Source organism: Nuphar pumila, chromosome 13, assembly GCF_984573655.1.
Source record: "Nuphar pumila chromosome 13, dmNupPumi1.hap1.1, whole genome shotgun sequence".
NCBI classification, from domain to species: Eukaryota; Viridiplantae; Streptophyta; class Magnoliopsida; order Nymphaeales; family Nymphaeaceae; genus Nuphar; species Nuphar pumila.
In genome coordinates, this window is record NC_143261.1 from 56,046,942 (window position 1) to 56,065,940 (window position 18,999).

Here is an 18,999-nt window from a genome sequence, read left to right on the forward strand (position 1 = left end):
CTAAACAAAAGTTAGCAGCTATCAATGGTGTTTACAAGTATGTAAGGATAAAACTCAAGTAATGCAACTGTTTTTCATAAAAACATAAAATTGAATTTTGCAGTAAAAGAAAACTAAGGCAATGGAAGAAGGTATAAGCACAGTCACAAATATCATGATATTTTAAAAAAATATTATGATATCTTTTCATCAGTTCTAACATTTAAAATATCACGATATTTTTCAAAATGTTGTGATAATTTAAAATTAAAATATCATAATTTATGTTTCATAAATGATTTTAAAAAACTTTGGCTGATAATCCTATTTTATCATTCACATCTCTCTCAATCTTTTTCTCCTAACTAATTAATGGCAATAAATACTGAATGTAACTTAATCCTAAGCAAGAAAGTATTTATTTCGGCCTTTGGACTCTCCCATCTTTCATTTCTTTTTCATTTTTAAAACAATGGATGAGACATATTTATTGCTTTTGGCATTTGAGTAATTTTTTTACATATTTTTAACTTCAGTTTATAAATTTTTAAAAAATTATTCATTTTGCCAAGATTTTTTCAATAAAAGTGTGGGAGAACACAGATTATCAATATATGCCATTTACCATTTAATGGCAAATTTTATTTTGAAAATATAAATAGAAGGTAATAAATTAATATACCCAAGTTACACAATAGCACAGAGAAAACACAAGAATACAACCGCTACACGACAAAAATGAACAAGAAGCCACAGACAACAGAAGCAAAAGAATAAATGTTATAAAAGTTTTAGTTTGTCTCCTTTCAAAGAGGAGCTTAAGACAGTTTTCAAATGTACATAAAATGAGGCTAATTGGATGCTATTGACAACAAACAGAAAAAGCAGCCAACTAGAATCCATCATAAATAGACAAATATATTACATATAAAATGCAGTGGCTGCAGCATAGTTGGCAAACCCAGAGAGCTGACTCGAGAATCGCCTGAGTCAACCCGGATCGGATCCCAACTGGGTCACTGATTCAGGACCACCTATCCGCATGCCACTTATGTGTCTTTTGTCATGCATTTCATGGTTTTAGTGCATAATTCTTATAAAAGGATAATTTTTACAAAGAATCATCTATTTTTAAATCATAATATCAACAATTATGTATAGTTGAATACTTATATAGCTTAGTCATTGATGTCATGTAATAAATTTAGTGATTATACAGTTTGGAGTTTGATTTTTTCCATATCTTAACACTAAAAAAATCATGTCCTAACTCGTCCAAATTACCGAGTCAACCTGCTGACTCACAAGTCAAGGGTCAGGCAATCCGGATCCAAGTCACGAGTTTGTCAACTATCGGCTGCACAAGAAAAGGCAAATTGCACAGGTGCCACTTTGATTCTTGGCAAACTTCAATCTTACATCATGTATTAAGCAGTAGAAGTGTACAGTTTTATCCTAATATAAAGAAAAGTAACTGCAAAGGCGGAACCAAACAAGAAAAACACAGAAAAACAATCTTACAAGGGATGTAAATTTTGATGGGAATTAACATTCAATATTGGCATGTCTAACAATTTAAAGCAAGTTGATGTCAGAAAAATAATCTAAAGCAAGTGATAGCAAAGAAAATAAATAGTGGCATTTTCTTACTCTTCTACAGGTTGTGCATCTGAGGAGATTGGATGGTTCACATATACAACACCTTTATCTCCTGCAATAACAGAACCAACCATAGAGCTTAAATGTGGTGGCCTAATCAATGCTTGCAAATAAACAAAAAGTCTAGTTAAAAACTATACAAACTTGGAAACATTTTGTTACACAATCCACTCAGTGAACAGAAGCGGAAACACAAACCAAGCAGGGCAACTTAGATGTAGAGATAAGTTCCTAATAAACGATGTCTTATGAAGCAACTGCCTATGAACACTACAAAAAGAAGGCAATAGCGCAGGCAGTTAGATTAGCAAAAATATTGTTGGCCTCATGCAACATGACACTTGCGGAATTATCATTTATTTTCTGGAAAAAATATTTGTAGCTACTAAAATAATAATATAAATGTTTAAACATCTAATGAACTACTAAAGACGTTATATGTAAGCTCATTCAATGTATGGTATCAATCCTCAAGGCACTCTCTGCTTGGCTTCCCATTGAGGGCCTGAGCCAGTCATGAAGACTGAAAAGGAGGTAGAAAGATTACATCAGGGGGGCATGAAAAAGACACATAAACCTTAATCATGTTGCTGCTAATCTTCAACTTCAAGCAACCATAACCCGTGGGCTAAAAGGATATCAATGAGGTGTGATATCATCCAGAAAGGGATTTTGTCCCGAATACCTAAAGAGCAGAGACAATGGAGTCACTTTGAGGCAGACTATACTTGTTCATGTCATACACTGTTATCATTGCCCGCATTGATCAATCGGCCAAAAAACTTAACCATTCTTTAGATGGTTTAATATCCAAACGGCCTTTAGATTGCTCCCACTTGAAAATCGCAAACTTCAAAGCATTCAAATTTACAATGCAAAATTAAACACTGGTTTTATGCATAGTAACAAATATCAGCAATATTTTGAAAAGATCATGAGTGGTTTGGACCAGAGTTTCTAGTCGAGGAAGCGATTCAAGAAGCAAAAGCGAGAAGCGAGGCATTTTCAAAATTTTAGGAAGCGGGAAAAGCAGGACGACTTAGAAGCGAATCAGGAATCGTCTTGGAAGAAAACTAGGAAGCAAACCGAAAGCGACCTAGGAAGTGAGGGGGAAGCAAAAAAAAAGAAAAATAAAAACACAAAAAAATGAAAAAATAAGGGAAAACGAGCTTCCCCTAAATTGGGAAGCGCACTTCCCACTCCCTAAATTTTTTTGGCACTTCCCAGCACGTTTCAGAAGTGCCATGTTTCACGCTTACAAAACACGCTTCCCCATGCCCTATGGCACTTCTGATAACTCTGGTTTGGACATACAAGCATGAATTTTTCAATTTTGAAATTTCAATACATTGTGAACCATAAAATTTGAAACCCTTAAAAGATCTACCTATATAATTGATCGGACGATCTAAAACTTGCTTTTGACTGAACAAACCATATGGATCATATCCATAGGGCTTGGTCCACAAAAAAATCAATTAATCCAATAAAGGCATTTTTTAAAAAATTTATGTCTTTCTTTATGTTTTTATATATTTTTATAGTCTTAATCGGTTTTAACTTTTATCATAGTTACAAATATTGGCAATATTTTGTAAACATGGCAGCGTTTACAAAATCTGCTATACTATAAAAAGTCGCAATATTTCCAATAATGGTCTTATCATGATATCAACATAATAAATCATTTTTAATTTTTTTATATATATTGCCCATATTTCTAACTTTTTACACATGCTAATATTTCCTAGAGTTTTTCCAAAAAATAAAAAATTTAATTTATCATAACATTTTTCCTCACTAAGAGTTTCCTGGTACCAAGTTTTTTTATGTTGGCTTTATCCTATGTCACATGGGTGCGGGTGCGGCACTTTCAAAAAACTTGGGTGCGGGGGTGCAGCAATATATATATATATATATATATATATATATATATATATATATATATATATATATATATATATATAATTGGACACATTTTTTTATTTAATAAAAAAATTGATCACAAATGACCCTGGGTGCGGTCAACACACCCAGGGTCGGGTTGACCGCACCCAGTGCCGCACCCGCGTCGAGTCGCGTCGACGCGAGTGCGGCACCCTGCTAGCCGAATCCCTGTGACATAGGCTTTATCCTATTGGTCCAAGGATAAACACCTATGTTTTTACACGCTCCCAGCAAAGCTCAAGGATCTGAAGTTTCTTTGCTCCAAGATGGAAGAGGGAAATGTTCCACTATTTTATCTGAAATTGTTGGCAAATATTCAAACTGGTAACATTTGTTACTTTCAGTCTGCCGTCCAAAATTTAATGAAGCTTTTAACTGCCAGACCAGAGCTACTTGTAAGCAGCTTGACCCACCATATCCCAACTAGCTCAGAGCTTTGCAATAGAAAATTTCTTGTGTTAAATCTATTCAACCATATTAAAGATCCTAATCAAATTTTCTTTCATTAGAAAAGGTATTTACTGATTCAAAAACCTCATACGATTTCTCCGGTTGATCATGGAATACATGCAGTGAGAAAAGTACTAGATATTGAATAATCAAATGGGTGACTTAGTTCTCTTATTTGGAAGGCAAAATTAAATTGAGTGTGTGATTCACCAAAGCTAGTCATGGTTATCTTGTATATCAGTAGTTTTAACATCCATGATGGGAGATGAGAGAAAGTATCCTGAATAAAAACCAAAAGAGAAAATTCATTCAACCTTGAATAGCTTAAAGAACACATGAAGGGGGGATTTTGGATTTATGAGCCTTACTAAAAGCCCTTCTTGTCCTGAAAGAATTCCTGAAAGCATTCTGTTTCCGCTTTTTCTTGAGCACAGATTGAAGATTCTTACGAGCAAATTTCCGTGCTTTCTTCCCAAGTTTACCCATTTCCTGGCAAAACAAATGAGAACAATACATCATAACGTCAAGAAGACTCAAAACCAGAGCTAAATCAAATGAAGAACCAAATCTAATGCATTGTAATAACACATCCATGCACTTACAGAAATGAACAAATTAAAAAAGAAAAAAAAAACTGAAGCAACTATTGATTCTTAGAAAAACTACTGATGCAATATTTTTATTGAGTGAATAGCAAGAAGAAAATATTAACTTTCAGAAAAAATGATGTAATATATTTAACAAGTGAAGCAAGAAACAAAGCATACAGGTCAAAACTGCAAAGGGTCCCTAGTGCACCTGAGAACTCAAACACGAAATGCTTGAGATTCCATGACAAAACGCTTGTAATGCATAAAGAAAATGAAGATTCATTCAATAAAAGACAAGATCTATCTCCTTGAATTCACAACCAGATAAGATATTCTTTTTCAATTTTTCTTGGTTGCAACTTTACCTACATAAGAAACAACCTTCCCATAACTACTCTATCAGTGTTCGACATGTGGAATTGAAAGCTAATTCCAAGGAATCAAGAAATTTTCAGGCAAAATTTTCATTATAAATGGAACACATAATCTACAAAATATGAGGTGCAGACATTCTTAGGCATTATTTAAGAGCAGCACTATTCTCTTTTTTTGCATGCATCCCTACAATGAATTCAAAAAAAAGTTCCAATTGGATCTATTTTGCTTTCAATTGCATAAACAAACTGGTGACCTTAAGGGCATGTTTGGATGCAAAATTCATAAATTCACTTTTCTGGATTTTCTGCTTTTCAATTTTTTAAATATTCTGGAAAAATAGTGTTTGGATGCATTTCATATATATATATATATATATATATATATATATATATATATATATATATATATATATATATATATATATATATATATATATATATATCGAGAGAGAGAGAGAGAGAGAGAGAGAGAGAGAGATGGGAACATGCTAAATGGGCACAATGCTAAATGAAACATGCAATTGGATTTCCATTGTTTTTTTTCAAAATTCCAACCCCATAGATGTGTTCAGCATGATTGATTTACTAGAAATCCTAATTTGGATCAAGCATTTTGGATGGAAAAAAATGGTATTTGGAGGCTCGAAAAATTATGAAAAATTGTAGGCTATTGATTTTTGAAACCTTATAAAAACCTATTCATGCATCAGAGTCAAATGCTCTAAGAAGTGATTCCTATAAAAACAAGCATATAAATCACATCTGTACAGTCAAAATTTCGAAAAGCACCAAAAATCTAAGAGCATGTTTCATTTAGCACTATGTCCATTTAGTAGGTTCCCATCTCTCTCTCTCTCTCTCTCTCTCTATATATATATATATATATATATATATATATATATATATATATATATATATATATATATATATCATAGATTTTAAATTTTTCACAGTTAGGTTGTCCCATTTATTAAATCTGACTGATTTCGAATCTTAATGCATAATCAAGAGTCCAAATTTACCTTCAGCCTTATGATTTTATCAATGTTGTGAATAGTGTTGAGGCGTAAGATTCACAAAAAATATTAAAAATTTGACCAAATAAAAAAACAAAATAAAGCATCATTTATGTACTATTAATATATAATTAGATATTAAGTGGACAATCTAAACTAAATTATAAAACTAATTCAAAGAAATGACTACAATGCAATAATTTAACCAATCCAACAAAGAAGATGTGTTTATTTAACCAAGGAACAAGACCAAAAATCACAATAACTAGCAAGAACCACTCTACATATTTGTATAAAGGACAACATAATGCTATACAGCACACATAGTTATACTTAGCAAACACAATTATATAATACAAATAGCATGCAGCTAATAAATAAGCAACAAATCAATGAATTACTAAATCAATATATAATTAATTAATTAATTAACAAGAACAAAGTAATTTTCTGATTAACAGGCCCGATTGTTCAAGAAGAACAGAGGAAGGGAAGAAGAAAAACGAGGAGGAAAGAAGGGGGAGAAGAAGAAAAGGAAGTAGGAGGGAAGAAGAAAAAGAATATCAGAAGAACAAAATGAAGGAAAAAAAAAACAGAAGAAGAAGAAGTTGGGCAGAGGAAGAAGGAGAAGAACGGAAGAAGAAAAGAGAGAGACCTAAACAATCGGGCCTCCCTTGTTTTTTTAACCTGAGGAAAAGAAGATCTGCAGAAGGAAGGAGAAGAAGATCAGCATAGGAAGAATAAGAAGGAGGAGGAGGAGAAGAAAAGAAGAAGAAGAAGAAGAAGAGACGAAGGAGAGAGAGGGGTACGTACCGAATGGACCCGCCTTCTTCTTCTTCCTTTCGACAGAGGCGAGAGAGACCTCTGGCTTCCTCCTCCTTCCTTTCGGCAGAGAGAGAGAGAGAGGGCCTTCTTTCTCTTCTTCTTGAAAGAACATGAGAGGGTTCTTCTTCTTCCTTTCGGCAGAGGCGAGAGAGCCCTAAACAATCGGGCCTCTCTCTTCTTTCAAAAATCGAGAGCCTATTGCCTCACAGGCACTTGCGCTTCATTAACGCGCCTCAAGGCAAAAGCGCACCTTTTACGCTATCCATCAAAAACTTCAAATTATTGTAGTTCTAGGCTGAACACGTTCCATTCGACTAGTGATCCTAAAACAATGACTAAGAGAATAAGCACTCTCCCAAATAACCATACCAACAATGATTCAGACATAGAATCACTATATAAGATGATCACAACAAAATTACTTTTCCCACAGAATAACCATATAAACATCGATCAATTGACACCATCTTCACCGAAACAATGATGTAAACCATGTTGTGAAAAGCGATGGGGCATAGAGAAGGGTTCCACTAAAATATGAAGAGAGGAGAAAAGCACAAGCCTTAAAAACACATTTTTAAAAACTTAAAAAAAAATATATATCTAAAAACACAAATAAATAAAAGAAATAACAATGAGAAATAAAAAAACTCAAATAAATACCGAAAGATATGAGAATATTATGTAAAAACAACATTAATGCAGCACCTTGATCTTTGTAAGTATCTAACAAATAAACTATCTATTTAAGGTTATGTCCACGAATGTGGATACAATATGGGCATGAGGCATGCATACATGGTTTTTATGAAAATTAGGACAGGACGTCTTCTCTTGAAAGCTTAATTTATAAACACACAATACACAACAAATTTTTATACATAAACATAATTACTACGAGATTCGATTAATCAAGTAATATAGAACAAAAGTTTAAAACCAAATAATTAAGTAAAACTCAAAGAAGAAGAGGAAGGAGAAGAAGAAGAACGAAGAGAAGAAGAAGATGGAGAACGGAAGAAGAAGAAGAGACAAAGAAGAGAGAGAGTACCTGGGTGGGGGGACAGCCTCCTCTTCCTTCTTCTTTCGGCAGAAAGACAGAGAGAGAAAGAGATTTTGGCGGGGATTCGTAGGGAAACACGATGCTGGAGTTTAGGGTTCTTTTTATCACAGTTCACAGAGCGTTGTTCATAGGGTGCGAACCAGTGTTGTTAAAATCGGTTTCTCAAGAAAAAAACTCTTAATGAAATCGAATTGGATTGAATCCGTACTTTTCACCACTGGATGACACGTGTTATTAAAATATTTAAAATGTTAAAAATCTATTAAGAATACTAAAACAGAGTTTGAAATGATAGGTAAATCAGCCTCTTTGAATTGAATTGACTGAGAACGGATTCCATATGAATTAGGCCGAATCTGACATTGGTGCAAACGGGTAGAACTGGGCTTAGATCTTTTAGGATCCGAATCTGAATCCAAATTTAAACAGTAGATTTAAATTCAAATACGATGAGGTAAAGTTGAATCCAAATCCAAAATACATGTGGTGATACTAGATCCCGAAACATAAAACAAAAAGAAGTTATTTATATGCAAGACATAATCTGGTCAGATTTTGCATTGGATCAATTTGAGATCCGAATGCAAAAGTAAACTGATTGAAAATATCAAAATCCCATTATGAATGTACATTTGAATCTTACTTAAAGGATCCATATATGGAGAAAACATGTCTGACTCATATCGTATATTTAACCCTATCCGATCTTCAACTCTAAATTATTCTGATCTTTATTCAAACATACACCACTAAGATCTGATGTTATGGTGGAGATATGATTCATGTCTATACTTAGGTAAGAACTACAACTGGTTTGCATCTATAGACATGGCCAAACTCATCATGTTGGATCCTGGTTTTGGATCAAGTGTTGCTATAGGGTTGTGATCATCGCAAAATTTGTCCTCTCGTAATATTCTCTCTCTCCCTTCTCTTTTCCTTTCTAACCTCTATTTTCCTCCTTTTTGAAGGGAGAAAAATAAAAGAGAGAAAAGAAGAGAGAAGAGAAAAAGAAAGAAGTGAGAAGAGGAACTATTTTGCGCGGTCTCACTTGACCTTGATTTTTGAAAAAGATTTTAAAAGATTACTCGCCTCCATTTTTGAAAATGTGCTGGAAAATGGAGAGATGGGATTCGCTCGTCGGTATAAGGTTCGACCGTTCCTGGCGCCTTTACCAGGGGTAATCGAACCAAGGATCGAATCTATGCCTTTTGCTTTGCCTAAATATAATCTAAGAATTTATTCTAACTCAAAATGCACAAAGAATCATGCTTGTGCAATGCAAGAATGTATGCTCCTTTTGAAAGATGTTTTGAAAATTTCCCAAGTTTATGAGATGAACTTGATAAGGGAGTGAAGAAATGTTTGAATCTAACTTTAGAACTTGAGATAGATCAGAAAAGCTCCAAGTTTTCGAAGTAAATCAGAGTTTAGAAGAATAAATCTTTAATTTTGAGAAAGAATGATTTGAAGCTTTGAAAATGAAGTTTCAAAGTCGAAAAATGGATTTTGAATTTGAACTTGAATTTAGGAAAGGAAATGAATACTTGAGATGGATTTGAATTTAGATTTTGAAGTTTGAAATTTAGAATAGATCTGAGGGATCCAGATGATATTAAAAATAGAGATGAATTTAAGGAATGATCTGTAGATGGATTTGGATTTGAAATCTGGAGATGAATTGGATTTGAAAAGAAGTTGGACTTGGGAATGAAAATTGGATTTTGGATCTTAGAATGGATTCAGATCTTGAAGTCTGAGATCCAATGTAGAATCGGACTCTGGACACTAAGATGGAATTTGGATCGGAAGTCTGAGATCCAAAAAGTGGAATTGGATCTGAGATCCAAAAGTAGAATTGGACTCTGGACCTTAAGATGGATTTTGGATCTGAAGTTTGATATCCAAGGTGAAATTGGATTCTGGATCCTAAGGAGGAATTAGATCTGAAGTCTGAGATCCTAAGGAGAAATTGGATTCTGGATCCTACGGAGGAATTGGATCTGAAGTCTGAGATCCAAGGTGGAATTGGATTCTGGATCCTAAGATGGATTTGGAGTTTAAATTCAGAAGATGAATCAAGAATCTCAAAGTTAAATTGAACTTTGATTTTGATTGGAGTATTTGAATATAAATGAATTTGGAATTTCAAAGTCAAATTAAACTTCGAAATCTGATTTTAATTTGAATATAAAATGAATTTGAAATCTCAAAGTTAAATTGAACTTTGAGATTTGAAAAATGAAATTGAATTTTAAAAATGATAAGAATTGAAGATAGATTGAGGAAGGTATTTACATCACTTGGAGTTTTTAAAAAAAAAGAATTTTGAAAATATGATGCAATTCTATTCTAAATGATGAATGAATTTAAATTTTTGAAATTAGATTTTGAAAAGCAATTCCATTCTTTAAATGAATTAAAACAAGATTGAAGATATAATACATTCTTGACTATGGTCATTGAATGTATTATATAATAATCTGTATTTAAATTCAGGTGAAGAATAAAACACATTTGGTGCTTTTATAGAATTTAAAATGAAATTAATTCTCAATATACCCTGACTATGGCCCTTGGTATATATTTTGAATTAATTTTAAGTTAAATTCTGATAAAAGAAGAAAATATTTGAGTAAATATGATGAATTTTGAAAACGGATCCAATGTGGATCCAGTGTTATTTCGTAAAAGATAAAAATACTAAATTTTGTCCACACCCTGACTATGGCCATTGATATGGATCGTCAACTTAGGATTAATTTACCTCTTATGAAATGGTGCACGTGCCATTGTGAGATTTTGAGAAATAAAGGAAAAATGCATGAAGAACAAATAATTCATGATGTTTACAATGTTCATTCATTCTATCTAAAACAAGAAATGTAAATGTTTCTCATCAGCATCTAGCTATCACAACTTTAAAATTGGGATAATGAAATCTTAATTTAAAGAGGGATTTCAACAGATTTTACATATCTCCTGCAAGGGTCAGGTTAGCACAGGATAAGAGATGTAACTAGAAAGAAGTTCACCAAGTATCATACTGATATGAGGCTTTTACATATATTATGTACTAATGAAGATCATATTTGATAAGAAAAATGCATATATATAGGGTTCTAGGCTAATAAAGAGATTTGAAATATACATGCAATACCCTAAGAAAAGAGAAAGAAAAAAAATGTAACAAACAGCTAAAACTATTCATAGCAACCTGCTGGAAATTACCACCTTTACAGGTTTACAATGATCACTAACTTAGAGACATTCATACAGAGGGACATTGTTAGTGTTGTACTAAATACTGTGAAATCACATAGAAACTGCCAACCGATTGACAATATGTAGGTAACAAAAGGGGTTGGATTGCACAACTACAGCAAGATGAGATGGGATGAATCAAAGAAAATATATATGCAATGAAATGAAGACAGAAGTTGAAAAGAAATGTGAATCACTGTTGTAAATTGAGGATGGGATCAACAACTATATATGCAATGAAATATGGGTTGTTGGTAGTAACATCAGGGTGTAGTCGAGACACCCATGGCAGGTGGTATGGAGGGAAGGACGAACTGGAAAGGGGAACAATGCATGGCTGGTGGCAGGATTGGAACTGCATAGTGCCTTTTGCAGAAAATTCTGCAAACTGCTGTGGAGGCCCTACATGTTGTGAGGTACCAAGATGATAAAGGGAATCACCATGGAAATTTGAATGGGGCTGAGTGTATATGTACAGTGAGATGATGAAGGTGTAGTATAGGGGATGCATCATTTGCTGTAGAGACTGTGATAGCTCACAGAAATGATGGGTGTGGTAGTTGAAGTAGGCATCACAGCAGGTGTGCCACAGTGGAAACACTTATGCAAGGTTCATGATGAATATGCAACGGGATACCAAGGTGTTGCTGGAGATTTAAAAATTCAATACAGTGGCTGTGCTGGAGCATATTTGATAAATAGAACATACGCTAGAACAAAAATGTTGAAACTGCTATTATGTACTTGATGAAAAAGAAATTAAGAAAGCGTTTAAAAAACAGAAAACAATCACCGTGAAGGGCAGCGATTAATGAGAGCAAGAGGCATTTTAGAATCACTACTTCATAATAAACAAAGACATGGTAAAAAATTCAAATGTAAGAAACAATTAATTGTAAAACAATAATTATGACACCCTACCTAACACCGCCATTGCTAATCATGCCCTAACTTTGTTAATGATATACTGATATATACTGACTGCTAGTGTATATTTGCTGCTAATCGTAACTTTCATCGATTGCCTTAACCCTAACCCACTGCTGCAGACATCATGCCATGTTGCCTTGATACTACCAAAACCAGCATTCTGTGTTAACACAAGATACACTGACAAAGGCTAACACCTACATTATAATACATACCCATAATCTAACACACTGCCAATATACCTATCCGACAATGTTTAATGTCCAGCTTTCAAATACACTGGATTCATTACATCCTATTCATACTGAAGATACAATTTGATTGCTACTCGTATTTACAAAAAAAAGAACTGTCACACCATACCATCGATATATAAGTATTTTACACAAGCCGACTACCTCACACGACGCTAACACATCCTGCTGGAACAACTTCATTAATGCTAACACTTACTAACTATATACTGATTGTCATATTCTGCACTAGCATTTGATAACCAATGCTAACCCACTTGATGTTCTTCTATAGTAACCAAATTCCACCTCCAGGCTTGGAGATGACATGAAAGAACTCATATGTAACCATGTCCAATGATAACTGGTTGTGAAGCGACTAGTATGTATGCAGTGGTGATGGGGGATAGGTGGCTACAGCAGGGGATGATAGGGAAGTTAATGGCAGAGGATGATAACGTAATGTTGTACCGAACTAGCAGAAATGGGAATGACTAGTGTTGGTTAAAATGTGTATTTGCAGCAGAAACTGTAATGAAATATGTACAGGGACCAATATGCCTTGGGGGCATCACATAGATGGTTTAATCATTGTAAGTCCACCGAGTACTCTAATTACTAAGTAAATTTATCATCTAAACAATGGGATCAACTGATAACAAAAGAACTAATTAAATTTCATTATGAAATAACTAAGTACTTCAACTACGAAATAGCTAACAACCAGCTAATTACTTAACTATCTAGCTAACAACTTACTTAATTAATGGTTAACAGTTTACTTAATTAACAGCTAACAATATCTAATTAACTAATCAGTAAAAGTTACATTGAAACTCAATAGAAATCATAATGGAAATCAGTTTAATAATCAGTAAAAAGAAAATCCTGTTAAACTCAGAAATAACAAGAAGCCTAGTTAATGAAACTTAGTCAGCGATGCTCAACAACAGCTAAAGAACCTACCTAACGAGCTGGTCCCTGCTTAATCTCAAATGACTGGTTGCAGGGGTTGTGAAATCAACTAAACTTTCAGATGCAAGCAGTGCTGGAGCCACTTGCTATGAATCAAGTGGGCTTTGTTCTGGTCAATAATGAAGCTTGCTGGGCTCGACCATCTGAATTATGTCCAAGCTCTGCTTCACTGCGGTGTGAAGGGAGGGAAGGTGGTGTTTATGCATAGGCAGCGAGCCGTTGACAGTATGATATATGATGGGCGCGGTAATCAAATTCACAAATCCTGATACATACAATTCATGAAAAGCATCAAATGTTGGGCAAGTGAATGGATACAGATGCAACGTGGGTGTGCTTATGTACAGATGATGAACAGTATAAATTGCAGGAAAGTATTCTAACAATCAAATACATGATGTGGGCTAAATGACAGGAGGATGATTATTGATAAAGTATATATCAACTTTTTGCAGTTCATAAAAGAAATAAATAAGACATTTTCTGAGTTTAAAGGAACGAAACCACAACACTGTTACAGAAGAGCAGATGGCCAATGTTTGCTTGAGATGGAAAATACTCGCGAGAATGCAGGAATCCAATTCTCAAGGTCGAAATTGAATATGCTCCAGACTGACGTTGTACATTTTGGGATCACTCTTATTCAAGAGAACGAACTCATAGTGACCAAACCCAGTAGTTTGAAAAATTCAGATATCTTGCCCACATCTGATGGTTTAGATGATCCGTTCTAAATCTCCATCCATAGTTATTAACCAATGCTGAACCAACTTTGAGTCCATCTCAAATTGATATACCGACACTTAGGTAGAGAGTAACTTCAACAGCTTCAAGCACGGATCACCCAGCAGCCATAGTTTAGACATTCATCCAGCACAACCAAACCATGAATATCAATCGACAAGTGAAAAGCAGAGCACTCAATAGACAGAAGAATATCACTTCCTAAAACAATGCCTTAATCAATCTTGGTTTTCTCAGAAACCCATTTTGCGAACCATCTATTATAAAAAAATGTAAAATATTCAAGCCATCAACAGAAAATGTAAGCCCCAAATCACAAACCAAGCTTAGAAAGGAACCAGAAGAGATCATAGGTATCGCTCAGTCTCTTAAGAAGTAGTAGATTATGCTGAAAATATGGTGTATGTGACATTGCAAGTTAATTACCTATTCCCAAACATGTGGCGAGATGGTAGGCAGAGGAAGTTGGAAGCTCATCAGCTACGCACGATACCTTCTGCAAAGTGCCTTCCCTAATGACAACTGACTGGCCTTGATAGCAGTGGATCAATGGATTTTAGTATAGGATTCTTGGTGAGTTACTAATATCATAACTGTCAACTAGCAGGATCATTATTATCATCACCATATTCTTCTCTTCGTTTCTTTCCAAGCAGTAACAGCATCTTGACTTTGAATTAATACTGGAACAAACGAATAGCAACAGAAGATAACAAAAACGAAATAAAACATACCACCTAAAGAAGAGATGCAGGGGAACAATGAATGCTATCCAAACGAAAACTTATGATGATCGGATATCAACAAAGATGCCTATAACGTAACTTATGATGATCGGATGTATGCGATATGTATACACGATGTGTCCAAAGATATCCAAACGAAAGAGAAATCTAGCAAAAACGATATCATGCTATATTGAACTACATAATAAGCACAGAAGAGGTAAAAAAAAAAGGTGAACTAGTGATGTTTAAAAAGAAAGAATGGACAGGATGCCAAATACACCCATAATGAAGACATCGGCTAAACTACTCAGGTAAAATAAAAAAAAATAAAAAAAAAATAAAAAAAAAATGCAACCATGAATGGAAGTGATCACAACGAACCCATACACCCACGCCATGTTACAGAAATTAAAGAGGGGAATAATAAAAAAAAAGGAAGCAATAAAATGAGAAAAATAGAAAAGAAAGAGAGAGAAAAAAAAAAAGAACAGAAAATGCAAACAGAAAGTCGTGAGATTAAAGCAGGAAAATCAAGTTTGGAACAGATATTTCATCGAAAAACTGAGGAAACTCGATAAACACAGAAAGAATTTATTGGAATAAACATTCCATTGATTGTAGCAAATGGAGGATTCGACCCTGCTGTATGCAGGACGATCCTGTCATTAGTGCTCTTATAAGAAAATGGAAAAAAAGAAATGAAGAAGAACAACGGAAATCAAGACGAAGGAACACTAAAAATAAAGGGGAAACTATGTTTTTAAAAAAAAACATGGTGGAAAAGAGAGAAAAATGGTTACTTACCTGTAATGGGTTATAAGATTGAACGATTGTTTTTTAGCCGTCGTTTCACAGAAATCAGGTAATTGAAGAAGAGGAGGTGATGTCTTTTGATCAATGCTTGCTAGACGATGGATTTTCAGTCGATCAAAGGGAAAAACACAAGGAAAAAGAGGAAACAGGGGAAAGAGGAGGAAGGAAAGGAGCGAGGAAAACTTCAAGGGAGAAGCGTCGAGGATTTAACATGGAGGGGTGAAGCGCGGATGGGTTGAGGAGAGACCCGCATGATCTTTTTTAAAGGGGAAGATTCGAGAGGGTGGTCAGTTAGAGATCGACGGGAGAGGTAGGAGAAGGCAGGTGGTTCCGCGATGGGTGGTTCGGAGGGCTGCGATGGGGAAGAGGGTTTCAGTGGATGGCTCGTGAAGGGAAGCCGAGAGGGGAAAAGAGAAAGAAAAGGGTTTGGAAGAGGGTTTTCCAGAGAGGTTTTGTGAAGGCTGAGAGAGAGCGACCCTATCAAAAGAAAAAAACCGAATTAGGGTTTTTATTTTCAAGCATGTCTTTCTACTTTATAAAATTTCCAAAACGAGGTTCTTTTTATAAGATTTTTTCAAAAAAAAAGATAGACTTAAATAAAAGATGATTTTCAAAAGGTGGTTCTAAAAGCTTATTATTATATATATATATTTTTTGTATTTTCTTTGTGTTTTTCTGATTTTTGTATTTTTGACAAAAAGACTTTAAAACTAGGGAAAATGAGAGATTAAAGACTATTTTTGAAAAAAAAAAAATTTAATATTTACAAAAGAGGGGTTTTCTGAGAATTTTAACGTTGTTCTTTTGAAAATCCTTCAGAAAATGGGTTAGAAATGAAAGATTGGGTCTGGTTTCCAACAAATCTGAGAAATGAATGGAAATTTTATCAAAAATTTGACCTGATTATTTAAAAGATGGACCTAGGGGCAAAGAAGGAATTTTTGGATTTTTGGAAAATTTGGGGTGTTCACAGATGCCCTTCTTTGCTGCTAAGCCGGTTGCGAGCCGAGCTTAGCGGCAAAGAAGACACGCGAAATTTTCTTAAAAAAAAAACTGCCCCAGTCAAAAGGTCTGAACTGGGTGTGAAAGAATCGGTTTTTTAAAAGATTTATTTTTCAGGTTTTGTATCCTACTCTGAAAGGGTTTTTGGGAAGAGAACGAAATCCTCGAGAATGAAAATAATCTGGATAGAAGAAAATGAAGAAATCGTGATGGGATTCTTGGGATGAATATCCTAAAATGATAAAAGGAGAAATTTTGAAGAAGTCTCAAGGTTGAGACGAAGATAAGGATTTTTGAAAAGAACACAGGCTTAGCCCTTAACTTGGATGGGACATTTTTGAAAACTAACCTCGTGGGACGAGGTTCAAGTATAATTCTTTATTTGAATGGATATACAAAGTATGGATTCCTTGATGGGGAAAACCATGATGGGACTGGGAGAAATACCTCACTTAGAATGAGACAACTTTCTTTGAAAAATATAAAGAATGCTGGGTTGTATCAAAATAGATATTGAGCATTTATTTCATTTTTTTGATAACCAGAAAATTTTGCCAACAAGATGAAATTGCAATTGATTCAAAAATGCTTGAAAGTGTGCACGTATGTGCGAAAGATATTCCCTCTTTTACCTAGAGTATTCCCTCCAAAATGAGGTTAACTCCTTGGATTCTAGAGTTTAGATTCAAATTTTAAAGTTGTTGAGTTTCTTCAAGGAAGTTATCCATTTCCTTGACATGAATAGAGAAGAAATACTCTTAACTTCATAAAGGCCAGCAGTGAAAAGACATTGATGAAAGGATTTCGCATAAGAAAAGATGATTCCTGGCAATTTTGGCAGTTTGATATCCTGAGGCTTTTCTCATAATGATCTTTTGGCACTTTTTTGGGGACATTGAGCTTTCTTGGGTTTCTACATCATCCTTCATTTGAATGTTTCCTGACTTTTCTTTTTTTCTTCGGGGAAGGGAAACTCCGTCATCTTGGAGATGCTTCGATCCTTCTTTTTCTCGAGAATTATACTGGGTCATTGGTTAAAAATGACAGCAGCAATCAAATATCTTTTAGGGTTTGTCGGGAGGTTCATCACACTCGCCTTCATCTTGACGGTGATCTGAACTTTTCCTGGAAGGATCCGTCACAAACTTCGTCATCTTGGAGATGTTTCCAATCTTCTTTGGCCCCGGGGATCTACTCGCTTAATTCACCTTCATCTTGATGACAATTGAGAGATCCCTTTTGCGGATATTTGATTGAAGCTTTGAATGAATGAAATGAGGAGATATGGATTGAGTGGGTTCTTTTTAACGCTCAGGATATTTCCACTGCCTGATTGCCAGAAAGTCGACTTAAAACATGCGTCATAGCTATGATCAATATCGATTTGTTTCTAGCTTTTCAACATCATTGAATATTTCTTTTGATAATCATACCAAGGATCTTTCTTGCATCCTCTTGGTTGACCAACAGAGAGAAGATTTGAATTTTCACTCCTTTTCGCAAAAAGCTTCACCCTTTTGAAAAAGAATACTAGAGGTAATCTGAGGTGATTCTTTTTGTGCAGTAAAATATTGGAATCAAGACATATTTTAGCAGATTGGCAAAGTTTTTGAGAATCTTTGTGAAATAATCACTCAATATAGATTTTGATAGGACCTCGGGCTGAACATCTTTCATTTTGGCAATCTTGATCAGTAAAACTGGGTTTTACGAGACCAATCTTAAAGAATGAGGTTTAAGTAAAGAATCTTGTAAAAGAACTTGGTAAAGGAATTTTTGGTAAAAGGACTTTGGTAAAGGACCAGTGTTAAACTGGAATTTGAGAAGGATTTTGATAAGGGAAGATTTTGGTAAAAGACTTTGGTAAAGGATTTTGATAAAAGACCTTGGTAAAGGACCAGTGCTAAACTGGAATTTTGAAGGACCAATATACACATTGGAATTTTTGAAGGACTGATTGAGATTTTGAAGGACCAATTTATGAAAATTGGAATTTTGAAGGACCAATGTAAACATTGGAATTTTGGGAGGACCAATTTGTGAAAATTGGAATTTCGGAAGGACCAATGTAAACATTGGGATTTTGAAGGACCAATTCATAGAATTGGGATTTGGAAGGACCAATGAAAAACATTGGAATTTAATGAAGGACCAATTTGGGATTTTGAAGGACCAATTCATGGAACTGGAATTTGAAAGGACCAATGTAAACATTGGAATTTGATGAAGGACCAAATGAGATTTTGAAGGACCGATTCATGGAATTGGAATTTGGAAGGACCGATGAAAACATTGGAATTTGATGAAGGACCAATTGGAATTCGAAGGACCAGCGTGAAACTGGAATTTTGAAGGACCAATTTGTGAAAATTGGTATTTTGGAAGGACCAATGTAAACATTGGA

The 18,999-nt window shown here is 34.5% G+C and overlaps 2 protein-coding genes across 2 annotated transcripts in view; both read right to left on the minus strand.

Annotated features, from left to right (window-relative positions):
- Window positions 1-18,999, minus strand: part of LOC149818443 (uncharacterized) — a 1,135,480-nt gene that overhangs the window by 498,654 nt on the left and 617,827 nt on the right. The gene's annotated exons all lie outside the window — the stretch shown is intronic.
- Window positions 1-18,999, minus strand: part of LOC149818447 (uncharacterized) — an 81,444-nt gene that overhangs the window by 25,126 nt on the left and 37,319 nt on the right. The window contains exon 2 of the mRNA XM_089985348.1: window positions 1,630-1,690. Within this exon, the coding sequence (XP_089841474.1) occupies window positions 1,630-1,690 (61 nt within the window). The remainder of the gene's footprint in view (window positions 1-1,629; window positions 1,691-18,999) is intronic.